Source organism: Lutjanus erythropterus, chromosome 15 (genome assembly GCF_056507025.1).
Source record: "Lutjanus erythropterus isolate fLutEry1 chromosome 15, fLutEry1.hap2, whole genome shotgun sequence".
Taxonomy (NCBI): domain Eukaryota; kingdom Metazoa; phylum Chordata; class Actinopteri; order Lutjaniformes; family Lutjanidae; genus Lutjanus; species Lutjanus erythropterus.
This window is the reverse complement of record NC_139331.1, coordinates 32210327-32235504: the sequence shown is the minus strand read 5'-3', so window position 1 is coordinate 32235504 and position 25178 is coordinate 32210327. Positions and strand designations below refer to the sequence as shown.

The 25178-nt window shown below is 41.9% G+C and overlaps 1 protein-coding gene across 1 annotated transcript in view; it reads right to left on the bottom strand.

The window, feature by feature from the left end:
* Window positions 1–2030: 2030 nt before the first annotated feature.
* The window catches only part of jag2b (jagged canonical Notch ligand 2b), a 69906-nt gene continuing 46758 nt past the window's right edge, over window positions 2031–25178 (bottom strand). The window contains exons 7-26 of the mRNA XM_084738279.1: window positions 23832–23951; window positions 23348–23461; window positions 21782–21895; window positions 19235–19348; window positions 18146–18192; window positions 17857–18030; window positions 12536–12698; window positions 12269–12430; window positions 11405–11518; window positions 11155–11268; window positions 10842–10955; window positions 9515–9631; window positions 8575–8602; window positions 7872–7957; window positions 6400–6513; window positions 6111–6226; window positions 4699–4956; window positions 4461–4592; window positions 3150–3300; window positions 2031–3009 (exon numbers count right to left, since the gene is read on the bottom strand). Coding sequence (XP_084594405.1) covers window positions 2477–3009; window positions 3150–3300; window positions 4461–4592; window positions 4699–4956; window positions 6111–6226; window positions 6400–6513; window positions 7872–7957; window positions 8575–8602; window positions 9515–9631; window positions 10842–10955; window positions 11155–11268; window positions 11405–11518; window positions 12269–12430; window positions 12536–12698; window positions 17857–18030; window positions 18146–18192; window positions 19235–19348; window positions 21782–21895; window positions 23348–23461; window positions 23832–23951 — 2885 coding nt within the window. The 3' untranslated portion in view covers window positions 2031–2476. The remainder of the gene's footprint in view (window positions 3010–3149; window positions 3301–4460; window positions 4593–4698; window positions 4957–6110; window positions 6227–6399; window positions 6514–7871; window positions 7958–8574; window positions 8603–9514; window positions 9632–10841; window positions 10956–11154; window positions 11269–11404; window positions 11519–12268; window positions 12431–12535; window positions 12699–17856; window positions 18031–18145; window positions 18193–19234; window positions 19349–21781; window positions 21896–23347; window positions 23462–23831; window positions 23952–25178) is intronic.

The window sequence follows — 25178 nt, the reverse complement described above, 5'->3', positions numbered from 1 at the left end:
GAAAACAAACCAACAACATAAAAAGATGACCATTGATTACACAAATAATGCATTACTCATTTTACATTAAGGCACCTGAAACAAAAGGGTTTGTGACGGGTTTAGAAATGGTTTGAGAACTTTTTAAGGCTATAATGTTGGCAGGTTTGCAACACCGCCGGACAAAAGCTACTTTTTTTTTTTAAATTAACCAAATCCTGATTAAACAACCAAAAAGAGGAATATCGTTAATAGAAAGCAAGTTAAAAATGAGTCAAACTGAAAGTAAGAACTGGATCACACAAACTGGAAGTAGCTCTGCTTTTTACCGGCAGAAAATCAGGAGCAAGTTACAGCATTACTGATTGAGGCGTGGCGCAACTTTCTGTCTATAAAGAGCAGTGTGGAAGCTCTTTTATGCGTGATTTGAAACAGTGATATTTCCCCTCTTAATATGACCATGTTAAAAAGGTTTCTAATCTGTTTTGCAGAGCAACCGACCCTTAAGTCCCAGCGTCCCAGTAACAGTTGACCTAGTTTGATCAAGTCTGGTGCACGACAGAACTTTGGTCAACTTCTCCCTTTTCTGTTTCCTGTCTTTAGATATGTGCTCGATTTGTATACGTTGAAAAGAAAACCAAAATTTGAAGATAATTAAAAGATGTTCCTGGGGGACCAGGAAAATGCTAATTAACTAGTTGACTAAGCTACACCAATCATTAGCTAACTAGTTACAACTGATAGCTGTTTGCAAAATGCTAGCTAACTAGCTAGCTAGCTAATCTACATCAGTCGTTAGCTAGTTAGGTAGATCTCATAGCCAATTGTAGCAAAATACTCACCAGCTAATCTACACAAATTGTTAGCTAGATAGTTAGCCACTGTTTTGCTAACATTAGCTAACTTGACACTACTTCTTTGTTATTCTTAAAGACATCAGGTCAGATTTGCCATGAAATCAGATGAAACAAGCCTGTGTTTACCAGGGGTAGTACATTAGCCAGTTAAAATTAAGCCTGAGGAGATTTTCATTTAAATAATTTTATTTTTGATGTTATATTTTCTTGTTAGTACGGTGGTAACCATTTTTTATCCACAGTGGCATCCAAAAAATATTAAAAATATTAAAGTTTCTTATAGTAGCTTTAAGATGTGACTATATTTTGTTGCTTTTGCCCCAGAAGCATATTTCAACCATCTTCAAACTGTGGTTTTGTTTTCAGGATCTTCGAGCCTAAAACATAACATATCTAAGTAACTAAAAAGCACAAAAGCCATAGTGACAACCATTGATGTGACAGTTTGTCACAAAAAAAAAAAAAAAACATGCATCGTCATGACAAACCATATATAAACCCTTCAGAAATTCCTTCATAGGTGGTACCTCATTGTAAAGATTCTTAACTGTGGGACTTTGGATATGAAGTGGTATAAAACGTGCCTATTTCAACTGGCATAAATAAAAGGAATGGCATTGTAAAAAAAATAAAAATAATATTAAATCATAATAATAATAACAATAATAATAATAATAATAAAAATGTGTGACTTGTCTTTAAGTTACTTATTTCAAATATACACAGCGACTCCTTTAGTATTTACACATATGTACAGAGTATTCATTTCTGTTTTGATCAAATACCTTGAATGGCGTTGCTGTGAAATTGAACTCTTTAAATGTACATTTATATCCCTTTGAGATTTGAGAACAAACTGGGCAGCGCGACTTGGAGCCTCGACACGGCTCGTAGAAAGGCACTTGCTACCAACTCAAATACTGCAAAAAATCCTCAAACAGAGCTTTCAGCCAAGACAACTGAGAGACAGAAGAAAAAAAAATGGAAGGCCACATAGTAGGCACTGGGGTTTCTGTCCCCTCTCCCCTCCAGGCCAAGTGTTTTGGTAAGGCTGGCGCATGACGGCCACAGGTGGATTGGTGGGCAAAGCTGGAAAGAGACAGAGCAGAGGGAGGGTTTCCTCTGTTACTGTGGCTGCAACAGTCCATTTCCCTCAAAACTCTTCCTTTACTGTCCCTTTAATTTGTACCCCCCCCCCCCCTACAGAAACTGAACAGGAGCCCGCCGACAATTTAACAAAATCATAATCATCTGTAAACAAAAAAAAAAACAAAACATCTTTATACAGGTTGTTTTTTTTCTCCTCTTCGATGATTCATCGTTTCTTTAATGGTTCAATTCCATAAACAAAAACTGCAGAGCGCTTCTTTTGCCTCCTGAATTGTTACATTTCAGCTCCTTTTTGTACATAATTAAAGAAAATTAAGTGAACAGAAGCAAAAAAGGATGTTCACTGTGCTTGAGCCTCCTGAATCAAAAATAATTTCAGGTGACAGTGACAAAAACATGAAAACAAAGCAAAGAACGGCTTATGAAAACACAAAGCCTCTTTTTCTTCCCAAAAGTAGTCCAAAAATAAGAATAGTCGCTGCCTTGCAGCGTCTCTCGCTTCCATATTGCGAGTCCTTTGTTTAAATTTCTTATACACAATGGTCTCTGAGGTCTTTCTGACCAGTCAAGGCGGCACTGACATTTTTCCAGCGGTTGTCTTTGGGGCTGTAGCCTGGGGTCCGGTGGGGTGCTTTGAGGGGTGAACTGGAGCTGTGCAGGGTGCAGATCACTCCCCCACTGGACTGCACTGCAGTCTTAGAGTACTTACTAACCGGCTGCTTTCCCGCCTCCGCTCCGCCACACTCCTCCTCGAGCTCAAGCTCGCCTTCCGTCTCCTCCTCCTCATCCTCCTCCCCCTCACACGTCCGATAGGAGGGGCCCATGAGCTTTTTGCGCTCCTGCTCGGCCTCCCAGTTGCTTTCCTTTAGCTGCTGCTGCTGCGGCTGCTGACGTCCCACGACGAGCCGAAGCGGCTCCCACTGGTTGTTCACGTTGTCGTCGGCGGCTGATCGTACGCTCCTCTCGCGCTCTTTTCTCCGTTTGCGCGTCCACCAAACACATACGATGATGCAGAAGAGGCAGAGCATGCAGAACACCACACATAGAAGAGGCACCAGGTAATCTGTCGACATCAAAACGTACAAGGGAGGAAATGGAGGACAAGGACGGAGAAATCAGTGCAAGTAGTTTAAAGTCACTAATGAGAACCAAATAGGGCTCATAACAAACCCTTATGGGACACCTTTGTTAATTATTACTCACCCACTGAGGGGGACATGACCTGCGTTTCCACTTTGACCTCAATGACTGCCAGCATGATGGTGCTGTTGTGCCGCTTGGACAAGGAGCCCACTATGGCGCTGGCTGTCCCCTGGATCAGACTGTGGTCTGGTAGATCCTCTGGATGGAAAGACTGACAACCAAACCAGAGAAGAGGGAAGAAATGAGACAAAACAGCTGGAAAAAGCATTAAGTTGTTTCACAATATGTGAGGTATTTTCACCATCATGTATCACTTTAGCTGCTAAAGTGTTCATGTTTTGGAAAAAAGTGAAAAATATAAAGTTCAGTCAGATCAAAACCGTTCTCATGTCTGTACATTATGTATGCTAGCTGTATGCTGGACAGTGATTGGATTAGCTTAGCATAAAGACTAGAAACAGGGTAACAGCTACGTTGTCTCGGTCCAAAGTGGCTTTACAGGTGGCTACATGCCATCACTATGTCTTGGCAAACAGAAGCCAGGAACCTCTTGCTACCAAGAAATAGCTAAAGCATCAAATTTCCCATAAGACCACTTACAAACAGGATACAAGCTAGCTGTTTCCCTCTGCCTCCAGTCTTTATGCTAAGCTAATAGCCACCTGGCTCCAGCTCCATACTAGAACTACTCCTTTTAACTACTGCACAACCTTTCTGCACTTTTCTGTTGCTCTTCCTGCATACAGTGATGTCACAGTGATGTCACAGTGATGGTGTTCAGGAAGAACTGTTTTAGCTTTGATTTCTAGTCTCTGCCTCTGGGTAGTCAGAGGATATGTTAGACGATCATTTTTATCATCTAATGCTGTGTTTTCGGCAACAAAGTAATAGCTTGGGCGGTGATACACGGCAGAAGCTTGTGTGCAATGCATCCTGGTACATGTAGGCACTGTTGGCTTGACTCCACACATATATAGCTCGCATTGAGGTATTTATTGCTTCAATTGACTACAGTTGGCATCAACACGTGCAAGACATCCACACGAAAAGTGCAGAATTTTCCTAACTTTGACCCTTACTTCAATCGAACTGACTGATTCACATTTAATGCAACATGATGCATGAGCAACTGCAGGATTAACTGTTCTGTGGCCAAAGAGCAGCACTGGTTGTTCTGGTCCCGGCCAAGTAAAACTGTGCCGGCCAAACTGGACATCAGAGCGAATGACCCCCCCCCCCCCCCCCCAACGCTGTGCTTCACAGCCAAAACGGGATACTTTTAATAATGTTTCAGTGAGACTGTACACAGCAAGAGTAGGCCGGACACTGTGAGCCAAGAGCAGGATGACTTCCAAATTCAAATTCACTTACTAAGGCCACCTCTACCGCGTCCTGATTTGTATGAGAGAGGTCACAGAGCAGGAGAAGGGCGTGGTCTCTTGCCAAGCTTCGGGTGTCAGGAAGATACCTCAGCTCATAGCAGATGTTCTCCACCGTTGTTCCCTGCACACACACACACACACACACACACACACACTGATCAGCAACAACACAAAAACCACGACTTGAAAATGTGCAACAAAAAAGTCTATGTGATGAGATGACTCACTGGTGGTACTTTGTCTCTGTTGAAAACAAGTGTTATGCGGCCACAGCTGTTGTCCAAATGCCCGCTGTTCGGCTGGCACTTGGTGGTTAGTTGCGGAGTCGAGCGTCCAGCCATGGAGCAAACCCCCCACTCGTGGCAGGGGGGAGAGAAGCAGGTGAGGTAGCTGTGCTCCAGACACTCTTGTCCGGCCGGGCAGGACTGCTGTCTCTGGTCCTGGCCTGCTGACTGGAGCCGACAGGGACGACGTCCACACAGCACCTGGTGTCACAGGGACAACATGTTCATCTACATAATCCCACTAAATGTTTATATTGGTATTACCCTGCAGGTTTCTCTATTTTGACCGCTGACAAATGTTGGCCATCATCTCATTTAGGGCTGCAGATATTATCTATGCTTTATCAAGGGCGCAGATCTCATTACAACTTAGGGGGGAGACAGCGGTGAAATTCAGCTCTGGACTCTCCACCAAACCAAACTCCATTCTAAAAGCAGGTGTTTTATGGTGAGAACACATTTTTTTAAAGTAAAAACTTTATTTACACAACATCTATCACTCTCTCCTGATTGACTTTGATCTACAGGTACAATCGGCACATGTCATTTAATCAGTAACATTATTAACTAACCAGTGACAGAGTGTTTGCCACAGACCCACTCCTACTGACTTGGCCAGCACTTTTACAGCGCTTGTTTTCATCCCATGAAAGGAAAGTGATTAATGTGGTTCATATAACTGAGCAGGAAATAGACATAAAGAAAACCTGCAAAAAAGTGTTGTGTTCATATCAGTGGGAACAACTTCTTATTTTTCAGAAGTTAGTGGGGACTATTAGAATATTTCTTGATTAATTCTTTGATAGTTTCTGCTGTAAAGTGTCTGACATCTTCCCAAAACCCAAATTGATTTTTTTGTTCAAGCAAACCATTCCATGTTTGGTATTCTTACTTTAAAAATTACTCAAACAATGTTTCAAAGTTCAAATTTCACAATGTGTCAAAGTTAAATAGTTACTGATTAATTTTCTGTCAAACTGAATAATTAAGTTGTTTCAGTTCTGATCTCATTAACTACTGTCACGGCCTAATTTTAACATTTTCTAGCATAAGTGTTTGTGATATTTAGTGGTTAACTGATTGATTGATTGATTGATTGGCATATTTTAGACAATAAAATGAGCAAAACAACAAAAAAAAGGAAATTAACATATGCTACCACTCCGAAAACTAATCTAAGCAACTTTTTTGATTATTTATCACAGCTCAGTCAATTTATGTGTTTGTTTGTGCTCTCTAACTCTATGGTAACAGTAGCTGGATGTCCTCTGTCTGAACACTCGCTCAGAGTCTTTGTTTGTCAGTGAAGAGTAGCAGATATTTGCTGGCACTGTTCTCAGATGGGGCTGTGTTACCTTTGTACAATCCACTCTGCCATTAATGCAACGGCAGCTGTTACACTCTTCCTCCCAGCGGCTGCTGTGAGGAAACTGCAGCCCAGCATAGTGGCAAGTCTTCCCAATACCTATGACTGCAGAGAGACAGAAAGAGAGAGACATGTTGGACTTGTGTCACAGGACGTCTGCAGTACTGAGTGACTAAATTAATGAATGAATCAAGGATGGCAGTTGAAAGTTGGACTACAAAAACCACAAGATGGAGTGAATTAAAGTGCGATTGTGACTTGAGTAGAGATGCATTTACACTCTTGGCATCGGGTTCCTGTTCTACCAAGCGGACAGATGCAGCGGAAACCGTTGATCTCGTCCACACAGGTGGCACCGTAGGCACAGGGTGAAGACTGGCACTCGTTTATGTCTGTGAAGGGAAGAGAATCATCAAATATAAGTTAAAAACTAGAGCCTGGATCACATTTTTTAAGTTTTATAGGAAAGTAAAGTCCTTGTTACTCCAGAGAGTGGCATAGCAATTTGTGAAATTATGTGATTCTAGATGCTTGTAGGAAACACTTGTTGGACTGGTTAGTAAACTATTTCAGCTGGCTAGCAAACTGCTAACATGGTAACTAGCTGGAACATGCCAGTGCTAGTTAGTCACAATTGTTCTCTTTCGCTTTCTATATTTTCCGTACTGGACTTTTCACTTGTACGAGCTCGCTAACCGACAGTGAGCTTGTAAGCCTGACTGCTAACAGGATAAAAAATTCACAAAGATAAATTTACGGGACTTTTTACAAGTAGGAGCTTTCTAACTGACAGTTAGCTTGGTAGCCTGGTCCCTAATGGTCTAAGTAAGTTCACAAAGATAAAAGTGATGGACTTTTCACTTGTAGGAGCTTGATAACAGACAGCTAGCTCACTAGCATGGTTGCTAACAGGATAATAAGTTGCAAACATTAATTAAATCAACTTCTGCCTTATAAATGTCTGCAAACAATTGGTCTTATGTGAAACAGTTTATGTTTCATCAAAAGAGGTCAGTATGGACTCAAACTCTCTGAAAGGCAACAATATCAAGCAAGCTTGGTATTGGTCAACAGTGCAAATTTGCATGTCACCAAAGTCAAACTTGACATAAAAAACAGACAACCACTGACAGCGAGTTCACTAATTACAATGGCCATGTTTCCATTTAAATGCATCACAAATTTTAACCAATTTTTGAGTAAATCTGCAAAAGAAAATGTGGATGAATGCTTGTTTATACATTTAATTTCGTAAGTGGGTAAACTGTGCACGTTTGACTACCAACACATCTGCTTATGGAGCAGCTCTTTGAGTGACACAGATCAATCGTGGCTTCCCACCAAAATCACTGGGAACTCCGGCTCCCATTGTCATCCAGATCCCACATGAGCACAGTCTGGATGAGAATCCCCAAATTCAAGCCTGACAGAAAAGGTGAACGCTATCCGGCCGAAACAAAAGAGCGGAGAAGAAGAATTTCAGGGTCACTGGGTAATTTGTCTTCCGTGTGTGTTTGTGTGACTGTGTGAGTATGGAGGAGGGACGACCTCTGACCCCTGAGGCGTTAAGGGACCGAGAAAAAGGGAGAGGGCGGCATCCCGGTCTTACATTTAGGTGTCAATATGTCCTCGCCCCCCCATTCCTCGCTCCATCTATCCACCCTCTTAATCATACTGCGTTGCGGTGGCTATTTTAGGGTTTTGAAGAATCAGGATCTTTATTTAAAATGCATCATAAAGTGTTACTCACTGATTCGGCAGTCTGGTCCGGCGAAACCGGGAGCGCACTCACACCGAAACCAGTTGACTCCGTCCACACAGATCCCGCCGTTGTAACTGAGAGCGAAATAAAAAAAAAGATTATAAAAGGCGATACAAGAGCCACATCCTTTCCAGCTGCAACAAAGCACATCGTTTGTGTGTGTGTGTGTGTGTGTGTGTGTGTGTGGTGGTGGTGGAGGTGGTAGTGGGGGGGGTCACAAGGCTCAATTCAACTCATCAATACAAGCCTCCATCTTTCAGATGCTAATTGCCGTGTCCAGTCCCTCCCCTCCCCTCCTCTCATCATGCCTCTCCTCCATTCGTCCTCAAAGCCCCCCCCCCCCCACCAGGTCGCACGGGAAGAATGGACACGTATGCCCTCCCTCCCACGCCACTCCACCCCCCACCTGCATTCACCACGGGGTAGGTGGGACTCTTGTCCTCCTTTTCCCCCCCAAGAAAAAAAAAAAAAAAAACCCTCTCTCCCCACCTTTCTCCAGCCTATTCAATATCCGAGCCCCCCTCCTCTGAGAGATGCCCCCTTTGAGGCTTGATTTAAGGACAACTTCACCCCTCCGGCCTGCGAGGTCTGTGTGAAGTGTGGAGACGAGGGAGGCAAGAGGACGGGGATGAAAGGAGGGAGGAGAGGTTTGGCTACAGGAGTGTGTGAGGCAGGAAACAACGCTACATACCATGGATGAGGGTTGCAGTCGTTTATATCTGTTGAAGAGAACAAAAAAAGAGATAATTAGTGTGAAGGTGCCATATTTGTGCCATTTCCCATTGTCTTCATAAAATGTAAAGGTATTTAGGACAATTGATTAAATATTTAGTTTTAAGTAATTGAGTTCAGATCAATTTAAAGTGGATGGCTGTCCTCGCACTTGCAGTTTGGAGAAGCAGAGAAGGACGCCAGCACAGACACTGAACAATGTACTGCTGTGGACAGGGTCAGCAACAAAAGGCGCTCTATTTATCTAGAATATTTTCAGCACTCTACCTCTCCGTCAGACAGCCTTTTCTGACAGGAAACCACCCATCATGTCAGCCAAACATCACACCCTCCAAACCAACCAAACTCCACAGACAAAATCAGTCATTTTACCTCACATACTATGCGAGTAGCTGGTTTACTGCTCCCTCGTTTGTTTAGTTTGTTTCTGTCATTGAGCGACTTCTGTGTTTTAAAAGGTTAGTTTGGATTCACCGAAGTCGCAAAATAACACAAAGTGACTAACAGGGCGAGGCGGCAGTAGACCAGCAACTCCCATGTTCTGCTGGGTAAAATTACTGATTTCGCCTGTGGAGTTTGGTTGGTTTGGAGAGGGAGATATTTAACTTTCATAACTGTGGTTTCCCATCAGAAAATGCTGTCTGACTGCAAATTAAAATATTCTAAATATCAAGCGACATCTACTGTAGCTAACACACTATTGACAATTACCTCATACAACCCCACCCCTTCTACATGTCTTCCAACAACTTCCAGTTGTTGCATCACAGAGAAGACCCCTGGTCCCATTGAATACCTCTGTCACAATCTGCTTGTGTTACTTGGAATACTGTGGAATTTAAAGCCTTTAGGTCTTGGTGCTTGGTCAGTTACATGCAAAGTTACACAGAGAAACTAACTTTGGTCACAGGTGAGGCCTTCCCAGCCTTCTTTGCAGATGCAGGTGAAGGCGTCTCCTCCTCCCACACAGGTTCCACCGTTGGAACAAGGACTGGAGGCGCATGTGCTGTTTTTGGCTGTGGAGACGGAGAAAGTATTAATCAAAGATCACAGGGGCGCACCAGATTGTTAAACAACCTACAGCATCAACAGCATACTTGCACAGTGAATCAAATATAATAGTGGTTTTGCAAGAAAACATGCAACTACCTGACCTGCCCTTAGCTAACCTGAAGTTTTGACTCTAATTGAGGCATTTTAAACCATGCCTGAGGACTCTGAAATCAGTCTGAATCTGCAAAATTGTGAAAACACAATGCTGTCGGTAACATAGAGCTTGTGAACATTAGTCAATAGTCTGGATTTAGTCTTATAGGTAGAAACTGCATGACAGTCTTCATCACCTACTTAGGATCATGATGGATTTGCTGGTTTAACAAACATATTTTATATATGGTGCAGTGAATACTGGTGGAAAGCCGTTAATAAGAGCTGATTTAATATCCAGTTTGGTATCCTTTAATATACCAGTTGTATTATTCTGCCTTTCAATGCAGTTTTAGCATCTATTAGCCTAAATTAGCCTGAAACGCAGCTCGCATGTCAAAATCAAAAAGGTCAGTTTCAGCCAGTTGAAGAAACAGCTGATCAATCAGAGCGTCTTCCTACACTGTTAACTAGCTACTTCGCTGCTTTATGGAAAATACCAGCAAGAAAAAGTCAAAAAGCACAGATGGGATTGATGCAGCTTTACAGGTTGTTGCAAGTCGACAACCACAAACTTTTGTGTCGAATTAAAAAAAGACGCCAACGTGATTGTTCTGTCATGTGGTTTTAATTTACCAGTGGTTAAAGGTGCAATAAGAGATTTTAGACAAAGACGGTTGATTGTTGAGTCTTATCCCCAAGTAGCAAAATACCCGCGACTGGCTAGAGTTAGATGTTCTAAAGCCTGAAAACAGAACCAAGAGGAGGTAAAGAAGTCTGGTTTTCTCTCGAACCACTTGAATTACATCGTGCTTAAAGGTAATTATGGAACCGTTGCCCAATGACACCAAAATAAACCAACTATCCCAGCTTTAAAGCAAAACAAAACGAGCCTGCCAGCAAGATATGAACATGAACACAACATGGGGCTGCATTAAGGAATAAAAATGAATATTTGATTATTTGTGGATGTCTTTCTACCACAAATGATGTAACTTTAAAGATACAGAATAATATCTGAAGTGTTTTACAAGCTGCACCCTGCAAAGTAAAACTTTAGACACCACCCTGAAGCCTCACCTGTGCTGCATGTGTTTCCTCCCCAGCCAGGTGGGCAGGCACAGCGGAAGGCGTCCCCGTGGTCGTAGCAGGTGCCTCCATTACTGCAGGTGGTGGCGTCACACTGGCTCTCGCCTGGCCCGGGAGTACAAAGAAACTCTGAGGTCACAATCTTCATACCACTATTCATAGCATCAGTAAAAAGGATCATTCTTGTGATCCAATATACTCTCAGTGTCGACAGCGTGTAAAAGACGTGCGGCACGGTGCAGTTGAGGCGACAGCGAGCTCTGAACATAAACACACACATTAACACACAGTCGACATAACTCACGGGAATGGCAGGTCTTGCCCTTCCAGTTGTCGGCACACTCGCAGTAGAAGTCGTTCACCAGGTCGACGCAGCGTCCGCCGTTCTTACACGGGTTGTGTCTGCACTCGTTGACATCTGGGGAAGATTTACGTGAGGTGATCTTTACCAAAACTGTGTTTGAGTCGGCGGAAAGAAGTGTAGAACGGAGCAGGCAGAAACTCCGAGACAAATAACCAATCAAGAATAATTATGTCAGAGGCGAGGGACTCACTGAGGTCGCAGAGTCGACCCTCCCAGCCGTCAGGACAGAAGCACTGAAAGGAGTTCACGCCGTCAATGCAGGTCCCTCCATTTCCACACGGGTTGTTGATGCAGTCGTTGATATCTGGAAGTAAAGTACAATTGGATAGACAAAAACTTTTCAGCAGGCCTTCATGCAGCATCTTAGATTTTTAACAGTTTACTTTAACCCTACCTATTTGGCATTTATAAGCTGCTCATAAGGACTTCATGAACATTTGTAAAGGTCTATAACTATGATTATAGTTATGTTATATAGTGCATGTGTAAATTCTACAAATTTGATATTGTTTTCGACATGTAATTAACATGTTTCATGTTTATTACATTCAGAAAACATTTAAAAATGGCTATATTTGCTTAATAACATTATGTGTTATATATAGAGATGTGTCACTATATAGAATATGGAAATATTGTGATTAAAAATGTCACGTTAACTGTGACATTGTGTAACTGTGTAATTATTTTGTTTTTAATGATCTAAATCGTCTTTATTTTATATGTTCTACTGCTACTGACTTTATTTCATTAAAAATGGAAAGCCAGACACTTTAGATTAAAAGGGAAAAAACATATTTTTATAAAAACAAAAAATGCTGTACACAGACGTGTAATAGTTGGAATAGTTGTTTTGCGCTGATTAAAATATCAATAATAATAAAATGCAATATTTTTCAATATATTTGAAGTAGACAATCTCAGTTTAGATCATTCAAAATCTCTTTTGGAGGAAAAAGAAAAAGATTAAAATAAGTGAATAAATTAGTTTCACTTTTTGTTTCTGTTGTGGGTCTGATGTTAAACAGAAGTTTAAAGTCGTGTCTCCACGTACTTTCGTGACAGTAGATGCCGCTGAAACCTGGATCACACGCGCAGGTGAAGTTGCCGGCCGGCTGGCTGATGCAGCGTCCTCGTGGGCCGCAGACGTTGGAGGAGACGTGCCGCACTCCGGCTGAGTCGTTGGTTGCTATGGCAACAGTGCAGCTGTCAATAACTGCAGGAAGAGAGAAAAAAAAACAAGAATAAAGTCAAAGTCCTTATTTGATAGGCTTGTTTGACGTCGATGCAGGGCAGCGATGAAACGGTGCTGAACAGTCACCTTGACACGGGGTGGTGTTGCAGTTCTCCTTGAGCCGCTCGCACGTCTTCCCCTCGTAGCCTTCGGGACAGGCGCAGTAGAAGTCCTGGTCCATGCTGTGGCACTTTGCCTCATTCTCACAAGGGTTTGGATCACAAGCGTCCGAGGGGGACCAGCTGGGGATCTGAGGACATCAGGAGAAGAGGAAAATATAAATAAAAAAATATATATACATATAAAACTGCAAACATATTGTTTTGGAGTCTCACTGCTCTCAGCACTTGTGTCATTTTAAGCACAAACAAACCCCCCAAAAACCAACTGACCGCCACCTGTCCAGCACCAAACATGCAGACAGACAGATCCAGCAACGAGCCCATGAAACGAACGGAGTTAACTGCTAAAGAGCCAGATATTTCCTTCAGGAGCTGGTGGAGACCAAAACCGAGCTAAAATAAAATTTGTAAATGTTCGACATGAGGCCAGAAATGCCAGTGTTACTCCATGTTTAAAATATGTTTAAATGGGCAGTTTGTTTGCTAACATGTTCACCGAGACAACTTTAGTCAGTGAGAATTAAGACTGAAAATGCAATACATACTGTAGTCTAGAGTCTCAAATTGTTTTCTCATGTAGATTAGCTGTATTGTCCCCAGCAGAGTTTATTTACTTATTTATATTTCTATCAATCACCAGAAAAAATTTCCCCATTCTTCCCTATTCACCACCCCTCCACCCAAAAAAAGACATAAAACAAAAAAAAAACTGAGATATGAAGTGAAAATCAAGGTTTGAACCAAACCACGGATTTTAAGAATCGTTACACTCGTCAGTGTAGCTTGTTGAGCTGCCAAAAGTAGTTTAAATCTAATTTGACATTCAAAACATTTCACAAATTCACATCTGAAAGATATCCAGAACTACCACACTCCTCCACGAGTGATTACAACTGCAAACGTCTGCTGCGAACGAGCAGCTCCACTGGATCAGACGGGGGTACGGTGCCTTGACAAAGGACACTTGGACAGAAGTTGCAAGCGAGATGATTTCCAGGCGAACTGAGCTGATCTTGGACACAAGCCTGCTTCTGTGACTTGTAGACCACTGCTTCCGTGCTAACTCAAATTCCTAAACATCATCATCGGCTCAATAAAATAATTAGCTGGTGATAATTAAAAAAAAAAGAATCCAAATGAGCTGTGGAGAAAGAAGATCTTTAGTCTGCGCAGGTGAGCCGCTTAGCTCGGCTCAGACCGCCGCTGTTCAGAACAAATCGAAAGTAAGCGGACGAGCGAAGTAAGCCTCGGAAACTTCCCCTAAGCTCATCAAGGGAATCCACGCTTTTGGTTTTACATCTCTGCCCTGCTTAATCTTTCAAGATTATTCTGAGACAGAAGCCTGGCAGCAGAAAGAGAGCAAGAGAGACAGAGAGAAACCGAGCATGCTGGAGAAAGACAGACCCATTACGAGGGCGCATGTTGACTCTGGTCCAACATCATGCAGAGACACAGAGAATATAATAAAGATAAATCATCCACCATACCACCGTGACACAGAAACAACCCAAAACGAGGCAACGTCTTTTTGCCATTTCTACACGCTGCAACACAGAGGTCGGAGTGAAAATCTCTCAGTTTGTGTAAACAGAAGCCTACTGTGCATAAACTCTGGGTTGCGCCCCTTCGCCATTTAAGGTGCTGAACAAGAGAGTCAGAGCGGGGCAACAGGGTGGGTGAAGTCTGTGGTCACACACAGTTTATTTTACCCCTAAGTGTCAAGGCCAGAGACATTTTTTTTTCTTCTCTATTTGCATGTGTGTGGTCAGGGGATCGTGTCTGAGGGCAAGAGCGGCTATAAATCTTCCGCACATTAATGCAACTGTTTGGTCTGTTCACAGCACGAGAGACATTCCTCACTGTAGCAGACAGGTTGAGAATTTATTTGAACCACAAGGCAACGTCACATACAACTCTAATGTTAAAAAAGTTGTGAATAAAAACAGCAATGTTGTCACGGTACTGGAATTTTTAATAATTTTTAAAACAATTTTGCAACACTGAAATATTGAATTTTCAATACCCTTTTTGATACCACAACATTATGTTTAAGATTTTCATTAAAATATAAATATAACAAGGCTATAACATGACAACAGATATAGAAAATGAGATGAGTGACGGTCAGAAGACAGCACTGTAAGTAAGTGAGAGGAGGCGGGACTATGTGAGCACTGCTACGGTGTGTACTTCAGAAAACCACTGAGATGGACTGATGCAAAGTGGAAAAGTGTGCTGTGGTCCGATAAGTCCACAGACTGTTTTCAGAGATCATGGACATCACGTCCTCCGCACTAAAGAAGAAAAGGACCAGACTGTTACCAGCAGCAACTTCAAAAGCCGGGTGTGTTGGTGCCCATGGCACATCTGTGAAGGCCCCATTAAAGCTGAAAGGTACATACAGGTTTTGGAGCAACTGCTGCTGCCACCCCCCCCCCCCCGATGCCATCCAGATGACGTCTTTTTCAGAGACGTGCCCACTTATTTCAGCGAGACGATGCCAAGACACATTCTGCACGTGTTCCAACAGCGTGGTTATGTTGTAAAAGAGCTCAGGTACTGGACTGACATGCCCGCAGTCCCGTTGAAAAAGTGTGGCGCATTATGAAGAGCAAAACACGACCGCAGAGACTCAGGACTGTTGAGCACTCGTTGAGATATTTTAGTCAGGACCAAAGCGGTGGACCCACTGAACAACCAGGCAACAGTGTCATCCACAGAGCCAGTGTGGCTAAAATTACAGATCAAATCTTTTTTTGGGTTGAGTCTCCAAATAAATTATATGTGGGGCACAAACTTTATAAACTGGTGTTGGATGATAAAGAGAAGCATGTCACCTACTAAGAGAGTAAATGTGGCTCTTTTTTTTTTCCCCCGCTGGGATTCAAGTTGTCCTTGTTTCTTCTGAAGACTTCACTGAGATCAGGAATGGGCAAAGTCACCATTACACAATCAAACCTTCCTGGACTCGAGCGATGATACTAATCAGAGAAATATGATGCTGAAGGTGTTGTAGTTTTGGCACCGCAGGGCAGGAATGTACACCGTGCCATAGCAGGCATTAGAGCTCTGTAGTATGCGGGCAGAAATCCAGCGTCACCTCATTCAGAGAGGCTCGTATTTATAGTAGAGATGCTAAAACAGGATTGGCTCCTGACCAGCAATGTCCTCCATTCAGGGCCCAAGAGATGCAGCGAGGTGTCGGTTTCCTCACTGCTAACCTACATTAGCTTCAAACATACACTTTAAGTAGCAGCAAGGACATGGATATGTAATAATAAAATAAAAAAAATAATAATAAAATGACCAACTACAACAGAAATTTGCAGTGAAACCTCAGTTTGGCTTATCGGGCTGATGACACAGATCATAGCAATAACTTGGCACGCTGCAATGAACAGTTGGCTTTGGTCGCTATGTTGTAATGAATACTGCAGTTTGTGTATCTGCACAGCATTACGAGTCACTCTGCGTATACTATCCAAAATAAAAATGGATGCCGTGTAAGTATTAATATGCTTTTCACCCCATCGTCACCGTGGCTTGCAGAGTGTTTCGACAACATTTTCTTTAGATCTCATGATGTTATTAGCATGTCTTGACACGGCTAGGAAAATTCCGGCACTCCGACGGCCGGCTCAGGATCTTTATGGATTGCAGTAAAAGGGAACATCCGCTATTGCAGTGCACCATCTTCAATATTTATCCATCTCCATGACTGTCTGATTCCCCAGGCATGTGCAGGATGTTTTTTTAGCATCATGAGAGCTGCTCCACTGACTGCTTGTCCAGGCACTATGGACGAAAACTAGCCTTTGGGCTAATTGTAATGTTTATTAATGTGCACTGTCCCTGAGAAATAAATAAATAAATACATAAATAACTGTTTGCTACTTCCAATAAAGAAAAAAATAACCCAAGAAAGGTATGTTCTTACGGCTATTTTCCTTATTAAACAGAAAAATACAACCGATCACCCTCTGAATCCAAATTTCTCTCTTGCCAACTCATCGTAAAACACACTTCCTCAAACTTGACAGAAACAAAATAAAAGTCACCAAAATCGTCTTGGTCGGTCTTTCCACCGTTCTAACAATCACCAAATGTTTGGCTGAAATAAATCCTTAATACACAGTTTTAGATGTGAAAATATTTGTTTTACTTTCACTTTTCTTCGGCTCAGTGGGTGTGTCCCGTCCCTGAGGCACAGCTCATGATCGTTCTTCACAGGCAAACCAGAAGAGCCAATATATTCCCAACACTGCTTTGTATATGAATGTGGAAATGTTTTTATAATGATCTGATCTCACAAATGCACTCTGACTCGTGAACAGGTGACATTTAACATACTGAAACAAGCAATTTATGACAATTTTTTCCTGTTAAAAATCCAAGACGGAGGCCTCAAATGAGTAAATCTTACAGAAAAAAGTAAGAGAAGTTTAGGAGAAGAAAAGGAAAATGTTCTTGCAAAAGGTTGTAAGGTTGTGTGCTTATCTAACAGCAGGTCACAGAAAGTTGTTTGTAGATCTCCATCAAGAAAGATGCATCTTCTCTGGCACTTTTTGCTAAACTTTGTGGCCTAAACATACAGACTAAGAAGAATGATAACATAATGATAATGATGTGAGCTTCTGCACTGATGAGCCATGCTCTTCTGTAAATAGTGGTGATGCACATTCCAGCAAAACTGAATTGATAAAATGGAAAACGAAATGGATATTGATGACAAGTTGCTGCAGAGAAAAAAGAAAGCCAGGATATGAGTTCACGAAATCCTTCAAAGACGAGAAAAGTTAGGAGAATCTCACAATTTTCTCTGAGATCTGTCGTCTTTTGAAGACAAATTTTATTCTTAGTTGTGTATGAGTCAGTTAAATGCTATCCTGGCGATCGTCAAAGGATCAAACAACCTTCAGAGACCCCTTCAAATAATGTTTTCTAAATGTGTATCTGCAGCCTAAAATTAAGTTACACATAAGCGTTGTACACCAAAATATTTTATAGGTTTTGTTTGGCTGCCAGTGTTTCTATCTTTCATCAAAATGCTCTGAAAGGCTGGCAACAATGACATCATTCACAACCACTAATGTCATTATAGTTATGGTGTGGATGATTTTTACAACAATTTATTTATAGTCGTCTCGTTCTTGGTGTTCACGGCCCTTGAAGTTGCTAAAACATGAAATGCATCACTACTTGAGTCCAAAGGCCGTAAACACGCGTATAAACTGTCACTGCATCCACAATAATCCGGCGCTGTGACCAGTGGAACGTGAGACTCACCTCACACAGCTGTCCGGCGAACTCCGGCGGGCACTGACACACAAAGCTGTCCAGCACTGCGTGACACTGGCCGCCGTTCTGGCATGGCCGGCCATCGCACTTATTCCTCTGGATCTCACAGTGAGCGCCCACAAAACCTGGAGCACACTGGCAGTGGTAACCCCTCGGGCCCTCCTGAAGACGACGCAAAAGAGAAATGAAGAGTCAAAGGGCAACAACGGATGTTCTGGTTCATGTTGGTGCAGCAGCTGAACGAAGTGGAACACAGACAGAAGTAAAACAGTCATACCTTGCATGTTGCTCCATTCTTGCACTGACCATGGCAGCCTTTGACATCTGAAGAGGAAGAAGACGTGATTTAACATCATGAAGAACATTAAAGGGATAGTTCGGATAATTTGAAGTAGCATTTTATGAGGTACTCCTCCACAGTCAGTGCATTACCTACAGTAGTATTTTAGCCACAAAGAAAAGGCTCAACTAAAAATAAAAAAAAAAAAAACAGAAAGAAAGTTATATATATATTTTATATTTAGAATATTTTCACCACTTTACCTTGCCGTCAGACAGGCTTTTCTGATTGGAAAGCCACCAGACTCCATTTGGAAAACTATTAATTTTGCCTTGAGGAACACAAGAGTTGCTGGTCTACTGCTGCCTCAATCTGTTCATTTGTTTTTGTTATTCTGTGGTTTCGGTGTTTTAGAAGGTTAATCTGGATTCACCAAAGTCACACAAAGCGACCGATCGAGGCAGCCGTAGACCAGCAGCTCCTGTGTTCTGGGAGGTAAAATTACTGGTTTTGCCAATGGAGTTTGGTTGAGCGAGAGAGATCGGTATTTGACAATTATAACAATGGTTTCCCACTTGAAAAGGCTGTCTGACAGCAAGGTTAAGCGGTGAAATGTTCCTAAACTGGTAATGATGTTTTTAGGTGGTACCCCTCTCTGCTACTGACTATGGATACGTACCTCGCACCTCAAATAATCCAAACTATCCCTTTGAGTAGTTTCCACATTCTTGGGCCATTTATCACGTTCTGCATTATCAGGTACAATCTATAATGTGGGACGTGCGCAGATTAAGACAAAGTTTGGAAAAGAAACAACTAGTGAAGCCAAGAGCGTCAGATAGACCTTGTATAGGTTGTAACATGCAAGTTCAGTCATGGTGGCAGAGCTGTAGCTTCAGTTTGCCAAGACGAGTTACCACATGTGGGGAAAAGTGAGTGATGCACCTAGACACCTATGTTGCGTGTCTTGGAAGTGAGAGGAGGCGTTGGTAAGTAGCCAGAAGAAGAGGAGGAGGAGGAGGAGGAGGAGGACGCCAGTGGAGGGACAGTTATCGAAAAGTGACTTTTAAGGAAGGAAATACTGACTGATGTCACAATTTTGTCCGGACCATCCCCGAAAACAGCTGCAGTGATATCCGCCAATCAAATTTTTGCAAGAGCTAGCGTGCACACAGGGGTTTCCTGCACACTCATTTGCATCTGTGAAGGCAGGATGTAGAAGGAGACCGAGTTCGTCAATTGAGACAAAGCAAGAGAAAGAAAAGAGACCAGAAATCCATTTATCATCCTCTGAAGCCCCGCTGACACAGAACTGGCACCATCGCTACTGCAGAATCAAATGTTGTAGCCAATGTTTGAGCAGCCAAAAACTAAATAAACATTTAAAATTACAGCTGCACAATTAATCAAACAATTATCTAAATTGCATTATGGCAAAGAAGGCGTAGTTTTTGATGAAGGAAGATGTGTTACAAGACAGCGTTATAATGAAGGACTGTGGTGCTGCAGAGTTGCCCTGGCTCACAAACACTTTTTTCCAGATGTAACAAAACATGTTTATTTGGTACAGACATCATCATGATTTAAATATTTTTTCATCGAAAATAAAAACTGATGCAAAAATGATCTTTCTCACTAATCATAAATCATATAGCAATTACTACATCTATCGAAATGCTTTTTTTCCAGCTTTATTTAAAATATATGAATCTTTTTTGGAACATGATAAATTAATTCACATGCTGCACTAAAAACCAGTGAAATATTTTGGCTAAATGTGTCAGAATTAACCTAATCAGGTCTGTGCACTACAAAGTAAAAGCCTCTGTTGCTTCAATTTTGTTTATCATGTAATAATCTGTCTCTTGTCCCCAGACTTTATGGTATTGTAATACTAAATTGCTGCACTAATCCTTTAAGTCATTTTCAACTTTTTTTTAAAATACAGAATGATTCAAATGATCCCCACTTTGCTATTATTGTAATTTTGAGCTTAACAAGACTTCGAAGTCAAAGGGTCACAGCTCTGTATTTGCTGGACCGCATTTGTGCACAAGGAGCAAGAGCGCATCCTCGCAAGGATGGAGGGAGGAAATTTTGAGAATAATTAAGCACCATGGAGAAGAGATTGTTGTCTAGTGGCCCGCGGGCCTCGTCCGGCCCACCAAAGCTTCTCATCCAGCCTGCAGAACGGCCACTGATAAACATACATGCAATAACTGCTGGTGTAAACCGACCATTTCCTATTGATGCAGCTTTGCATTAAAAGCATTTAACTGTGAAACATGAGTCGAATTTTATTTTGAAGTGGTCAGGAAATGCAGTGCGTTTACTCCTGTTCATGCAAATGAACTCCTGGTCATCAAAAACGAGAAACAAATAATAATGGATCATTTTTTTGGTATTATTATTTGAAAGTCTGGCCCAACAGTATCTGCTTTAAAAAAAATTCTGGCCCAGTCTTTTGCCTCTTTCTCGGTGCAGGCAAAGCAACATCTCCTTCCTCTCCTCAAAAAAGAAAAAAACAAAAACAAAAACGCAGCATTTGAAAACTGATTTGGACATCGATGGTAACCACAGAAGCTTTGAAACATTCAGTCAGTTGATTCACTTATACACAGTATTTCCTGCTGTCCACACCAGATGGAAACCGAATTTCTTTGTGACCAAATATTAACCAAAACACCCCCAAATATTATTGTTGTCAGGTCCTGAGTGTAAAACTTGATCAAAAGTCCTTCTATAAACTTTCACTGAGAGAACCAACCATTGAAGATGGACATTTTATCTGTTTTGGTTGAAAACGGTTACAGTTTCACCACCTCAAAGACATCAAAAGTGTTACAACAAAGAAAAGCACCGCTGCTCAAATATTCAAAAGAGAGGGAGGGGAGGCAGTCTGCAGGGAGTCCTGCTGTGCTCCCTCACACACACACCTGTCTTCTCTCTGAAACCCTAAACTCCACACACACACACACACACACACACACACACACACACACACAATTGCCAGGTAAGACAGGAGGCCAGTGGCTGCCTGTAAGCTGAGATGTGAGCCGGTAAGATGACACTGAACTCTTGGGATCTCTTTCCTACCTTCACCCCCTCCCCTACACACACTTCCACACACACACTAACTTTGTTTACCGGTCGTAATCCATTTCCTGGCTTCACGCCGGTCACGTCCGCTCCTCGGGACGGGAGCGATATAGAAACGAATGCCACCGCCAGCGACAAACAAACAGCCGGATATAGACACACTAGTAGCTCATAAAGTCATTGAGAAAAAGGGGCCGTGCAGCTGCCAGCTCGTCCGGGATATTGACAGCTTGTACTCTGGCCACGGGGCTCGGGTTGCTGGTTGCCAATTTTAATCCAAAAACACGGTTATCCTGAGCAGCGAGCAACGCTGTGCGTGTGTCTCGGAGGCCATTTATTTGTTTTAGGAACAAACAGGAAAGAAAACACATCTTGTCCCTGTAGAAATGAGGAGCCGTTTGCCAAAAACACAGAAATCCTGAACACGGGAAATCCTATTTTTTTTTCTAAAACAACCTCTGATGATACTGTAGGAACAAATACAAAGTGAAAAGTTGCGTGCGTGGGTGTAGTTGCTGAAAATTTGAATCTCACCGATCTGACAGGTCTTTCCCTCCCACTGCGGAGGGCACACGCACTCGAAGCCGTCCTCCAGGTCGATGCAGGTCCCACCCCGAGCGCACGGACTGGAGGCACACTCGTCCACATCTGAGAAAACACACACACTTCATCTAACTCTCTGTTTATTTCTAACTGCATGCGAAAGAAGTGCTGGACTTTATTTAGACTTGGGGCATTAAAGGAATAGTTCGGATTTTCTGAAGCGCGGTTGTGTGAGGTAACTGGTCAGTATATTAAACGACACTAGATGCAGAAGCAGAGAGGAGTACCAGCACAGACGCTAAGCAGTGTACTGCTGTGGACAGGATCAGCAAAAAGTATTGTACCCACCTTAAAAAAAGGCCCACTTAAGAAAATCAATATCAGTTTAAGTGTGCACTATATTTAGATTATTTTCATTGATTCACTTTGCTGTCAGACAGCTTTTTCTGATGTGACTGCTCCTTAAATCGCTCTCTTCCTCCCACCAAACTCCACTGACAAAAACAGTCATTTTACTTTGCAGAACACAAGGGTTGCTGGCCTACTGCTGTCACAACTGGTTAGTTAGTTTGTGTTATTGTGTGACTTTGGTGAATCCAAACCAACCCTCTGAAACACCAAAAAACATGTAATGACACAAACAGACTAAAAGATCGAGACAGCAGAAGACCATTCCTCACAGAACAACTCCTGTGTTCTGTGACGTATAATGAGTTATTTTGCCAATGGAGTTTGGTTGGTTTGGAGGGAGCAATGTTTGTCTTGTGTAACGGTTTCCAATCAGAAAAGTTTGTCTGACAGCAAGGTAAAGCGTTGAAAATATTCTAAATATAGCGTACACTTTTTTTTATTGCAGACTCTGTCCACAGCAGCACATTTCTTAGCTTCTCCAACTGGGGGCGTGTCGACTGCCGTCTATTGTAGGTAATATGTTGACTACTGTTAACTACTAAGGTTGCAAATTCTGTGCCTTTTCCCTAACAGACTGAATATGCTAACAGCTGATTAATAAATTAATCACTAATATATATAAGATACAAAATGCATGTTTTTTCCTCATTTTCACTTGTTTCTCTTTTCTGGTTTTTCTGACATTTGAAGTTTAAGTTGAAGTTTCTTTATTAAAACATGGTTCCACAAGACAAAACAATGTCAGATGAGGTGCAACTGCAGCCATTTCTAGGCTACTATAATTATCAATAGATACATTTTTGACCGGCTAACGTCTAAATGGTGATTAATAATTAACCAGTAACATCCCTAATAAGTTCCTCCTACTACCACACTTCAAATTATTCGAACTATCCCTTTAATAAGATGACGAATGGCTTGTTTAGAGTTGTGTTAAGAGGGTCTTGGTTCATAAGAAGAATGTTTACTTTTTAATTAATCGATTCCCTCTCCGCATAAAGCTTTACAGACACTGAGTGCGTTTGATTGATAAGTATCACAAAAAAAGTTTTCATAGAAGAGAGAAACAATTATGTAATGCCGACAGAAGAGAAGAAGAAGAAGACGTGATGTGTGGAGATGATTGAAAGTATTGCAAAGACTCACTGTTGGCACAGGTTGGCCCCTCCCAGCCTGGCGGACACTGGCACTCGAAGCCTGTGGGAACCTCGTGGCATGTACCACCGTTGGCACAGGGACTGGAAACACAGGCGTGCTCGGCTGATGGAGGGAGAGGGATGTTGCAGGTGAGCAATTTTCTTCAGTCTTTTCCAAAACATTATATAAGGCATCTTACGTCATATTTTTCCAATATATATTGTAGGTATGTTTTTATATCGGACATGTTTTGATAATTTTCTGTTCAGCCAACAAATGTATTGAGTTCACAATCGTATATGGCGAAGAAAAGCAGCAAATGTTCAGATTTGAATCAAATATTTGGAATTTTTGCTTGATAAAAGACGATTCATCGATTATTTTTGTCATTTGACTACATTCATTTCAGTTCTGACAGAGAAAAATTAAAAGGAAATACTGAACGTGATAGAACAAAAACAAAAACAGTAAATGAGGGGGTTTTTTTTCTCACCGATGTGACAGGTCTTGCCGGAGTATCCTTGTGGACAGGCGCAGTAGTACTCGTCTGGTTCGGTGTTCATGCAGGTTCCTCCGTTGACACAAGGCTGGTGGCGACCGCAGTAATTCAGATCTGCAGGCGGACAAACATTTAGAGACACAAAGACATAAGTATTTCACCTATATGTTGACATGAATTCATCCATCCTGACTCTGATCTGTGCCTCCATCTACTCCTACATCTCTGCATCATGATGATAAATATACAGCTTCGACTTCCTGCACAAACACTGAACTGATCCTCGTACAAATTCAACTGTGAAGTGCTCAAAGTTGCAGACACTACAGTGGTCAGGTTTCCATTCAAACGTAGCACAAATTATCACAATTTATAGAAAATCAGCTACAGAAAATGCTAATTAATGTATGTTTCCATCCACTACCACTAAGAGCGCCAGTCAAACTTGAAACGAATGACTGACGTGGAAAACATGATAGAATTATGACATTTATGTTCAGGGTTCAGATTGTTCTTTGCTCTTTTTGTTCTTGTTATTTTTGTGTTTGTGCATCAAAAACTGCAAGACAAAAACTCATCTGTGCCAAAATTTTGCAATTTTTGCAACCAGCTTGGACCCCATAAAAACCTCATGTTATTTCATGAATTATAATCTCATCACTCACATGAGAGCAATCAACGCTGTGGTGTATCATCAAAACAACACGTCATTATTTTTATGTAATTCAATAAACCTAATTGACTCAAACAGCAAGCAAAGGCCGTCTACTGAAGAATGAAGTCATGTCCTAATTCAGTGTTTTCAACGAGGCAAACTGTAGTTTGATCAAGCAATTTCTCAGCTGAAAACCTGTGCATGCAAAATATAAATGGCAATATCAGAATTTGTTCAGACGGTGAAGAGTAAGTCCTGTAATCCGAGACCAAAACTGATGAATCAACGCGGCTGTTTCGCTGTATGGGCATCAGCGTTCACAGGCGTAAGTAACAAAGGATAACTCCTCTATAAACGTATCCAAACCCTTTGGAACAAACTGTCAGTGTCAGTCACATCTGCGCGTTCAGACTTTGTTAAATGTGAGACTGAGCTCTCTGCTTTGTTTCACCATCTTATCCTGTCGGTGCCGGAGTCCCCAGGAAGCTTGTAGGGATCTTCACTCAGTACAGAGCACCAGCTGTCAGCTTTGACAGGAAGCACAGAGTGTTTTCTCAGCCACTCTGCTGCTCTGCATCATGATGAGACTTTACAGTATTTACAGGACATAGTCAAGCACTTTAAGTTGCAGCTATCATTCAGTAACAGACTCCTGTGTGTGCAGAATTTGTTGTGCATTACGTTTG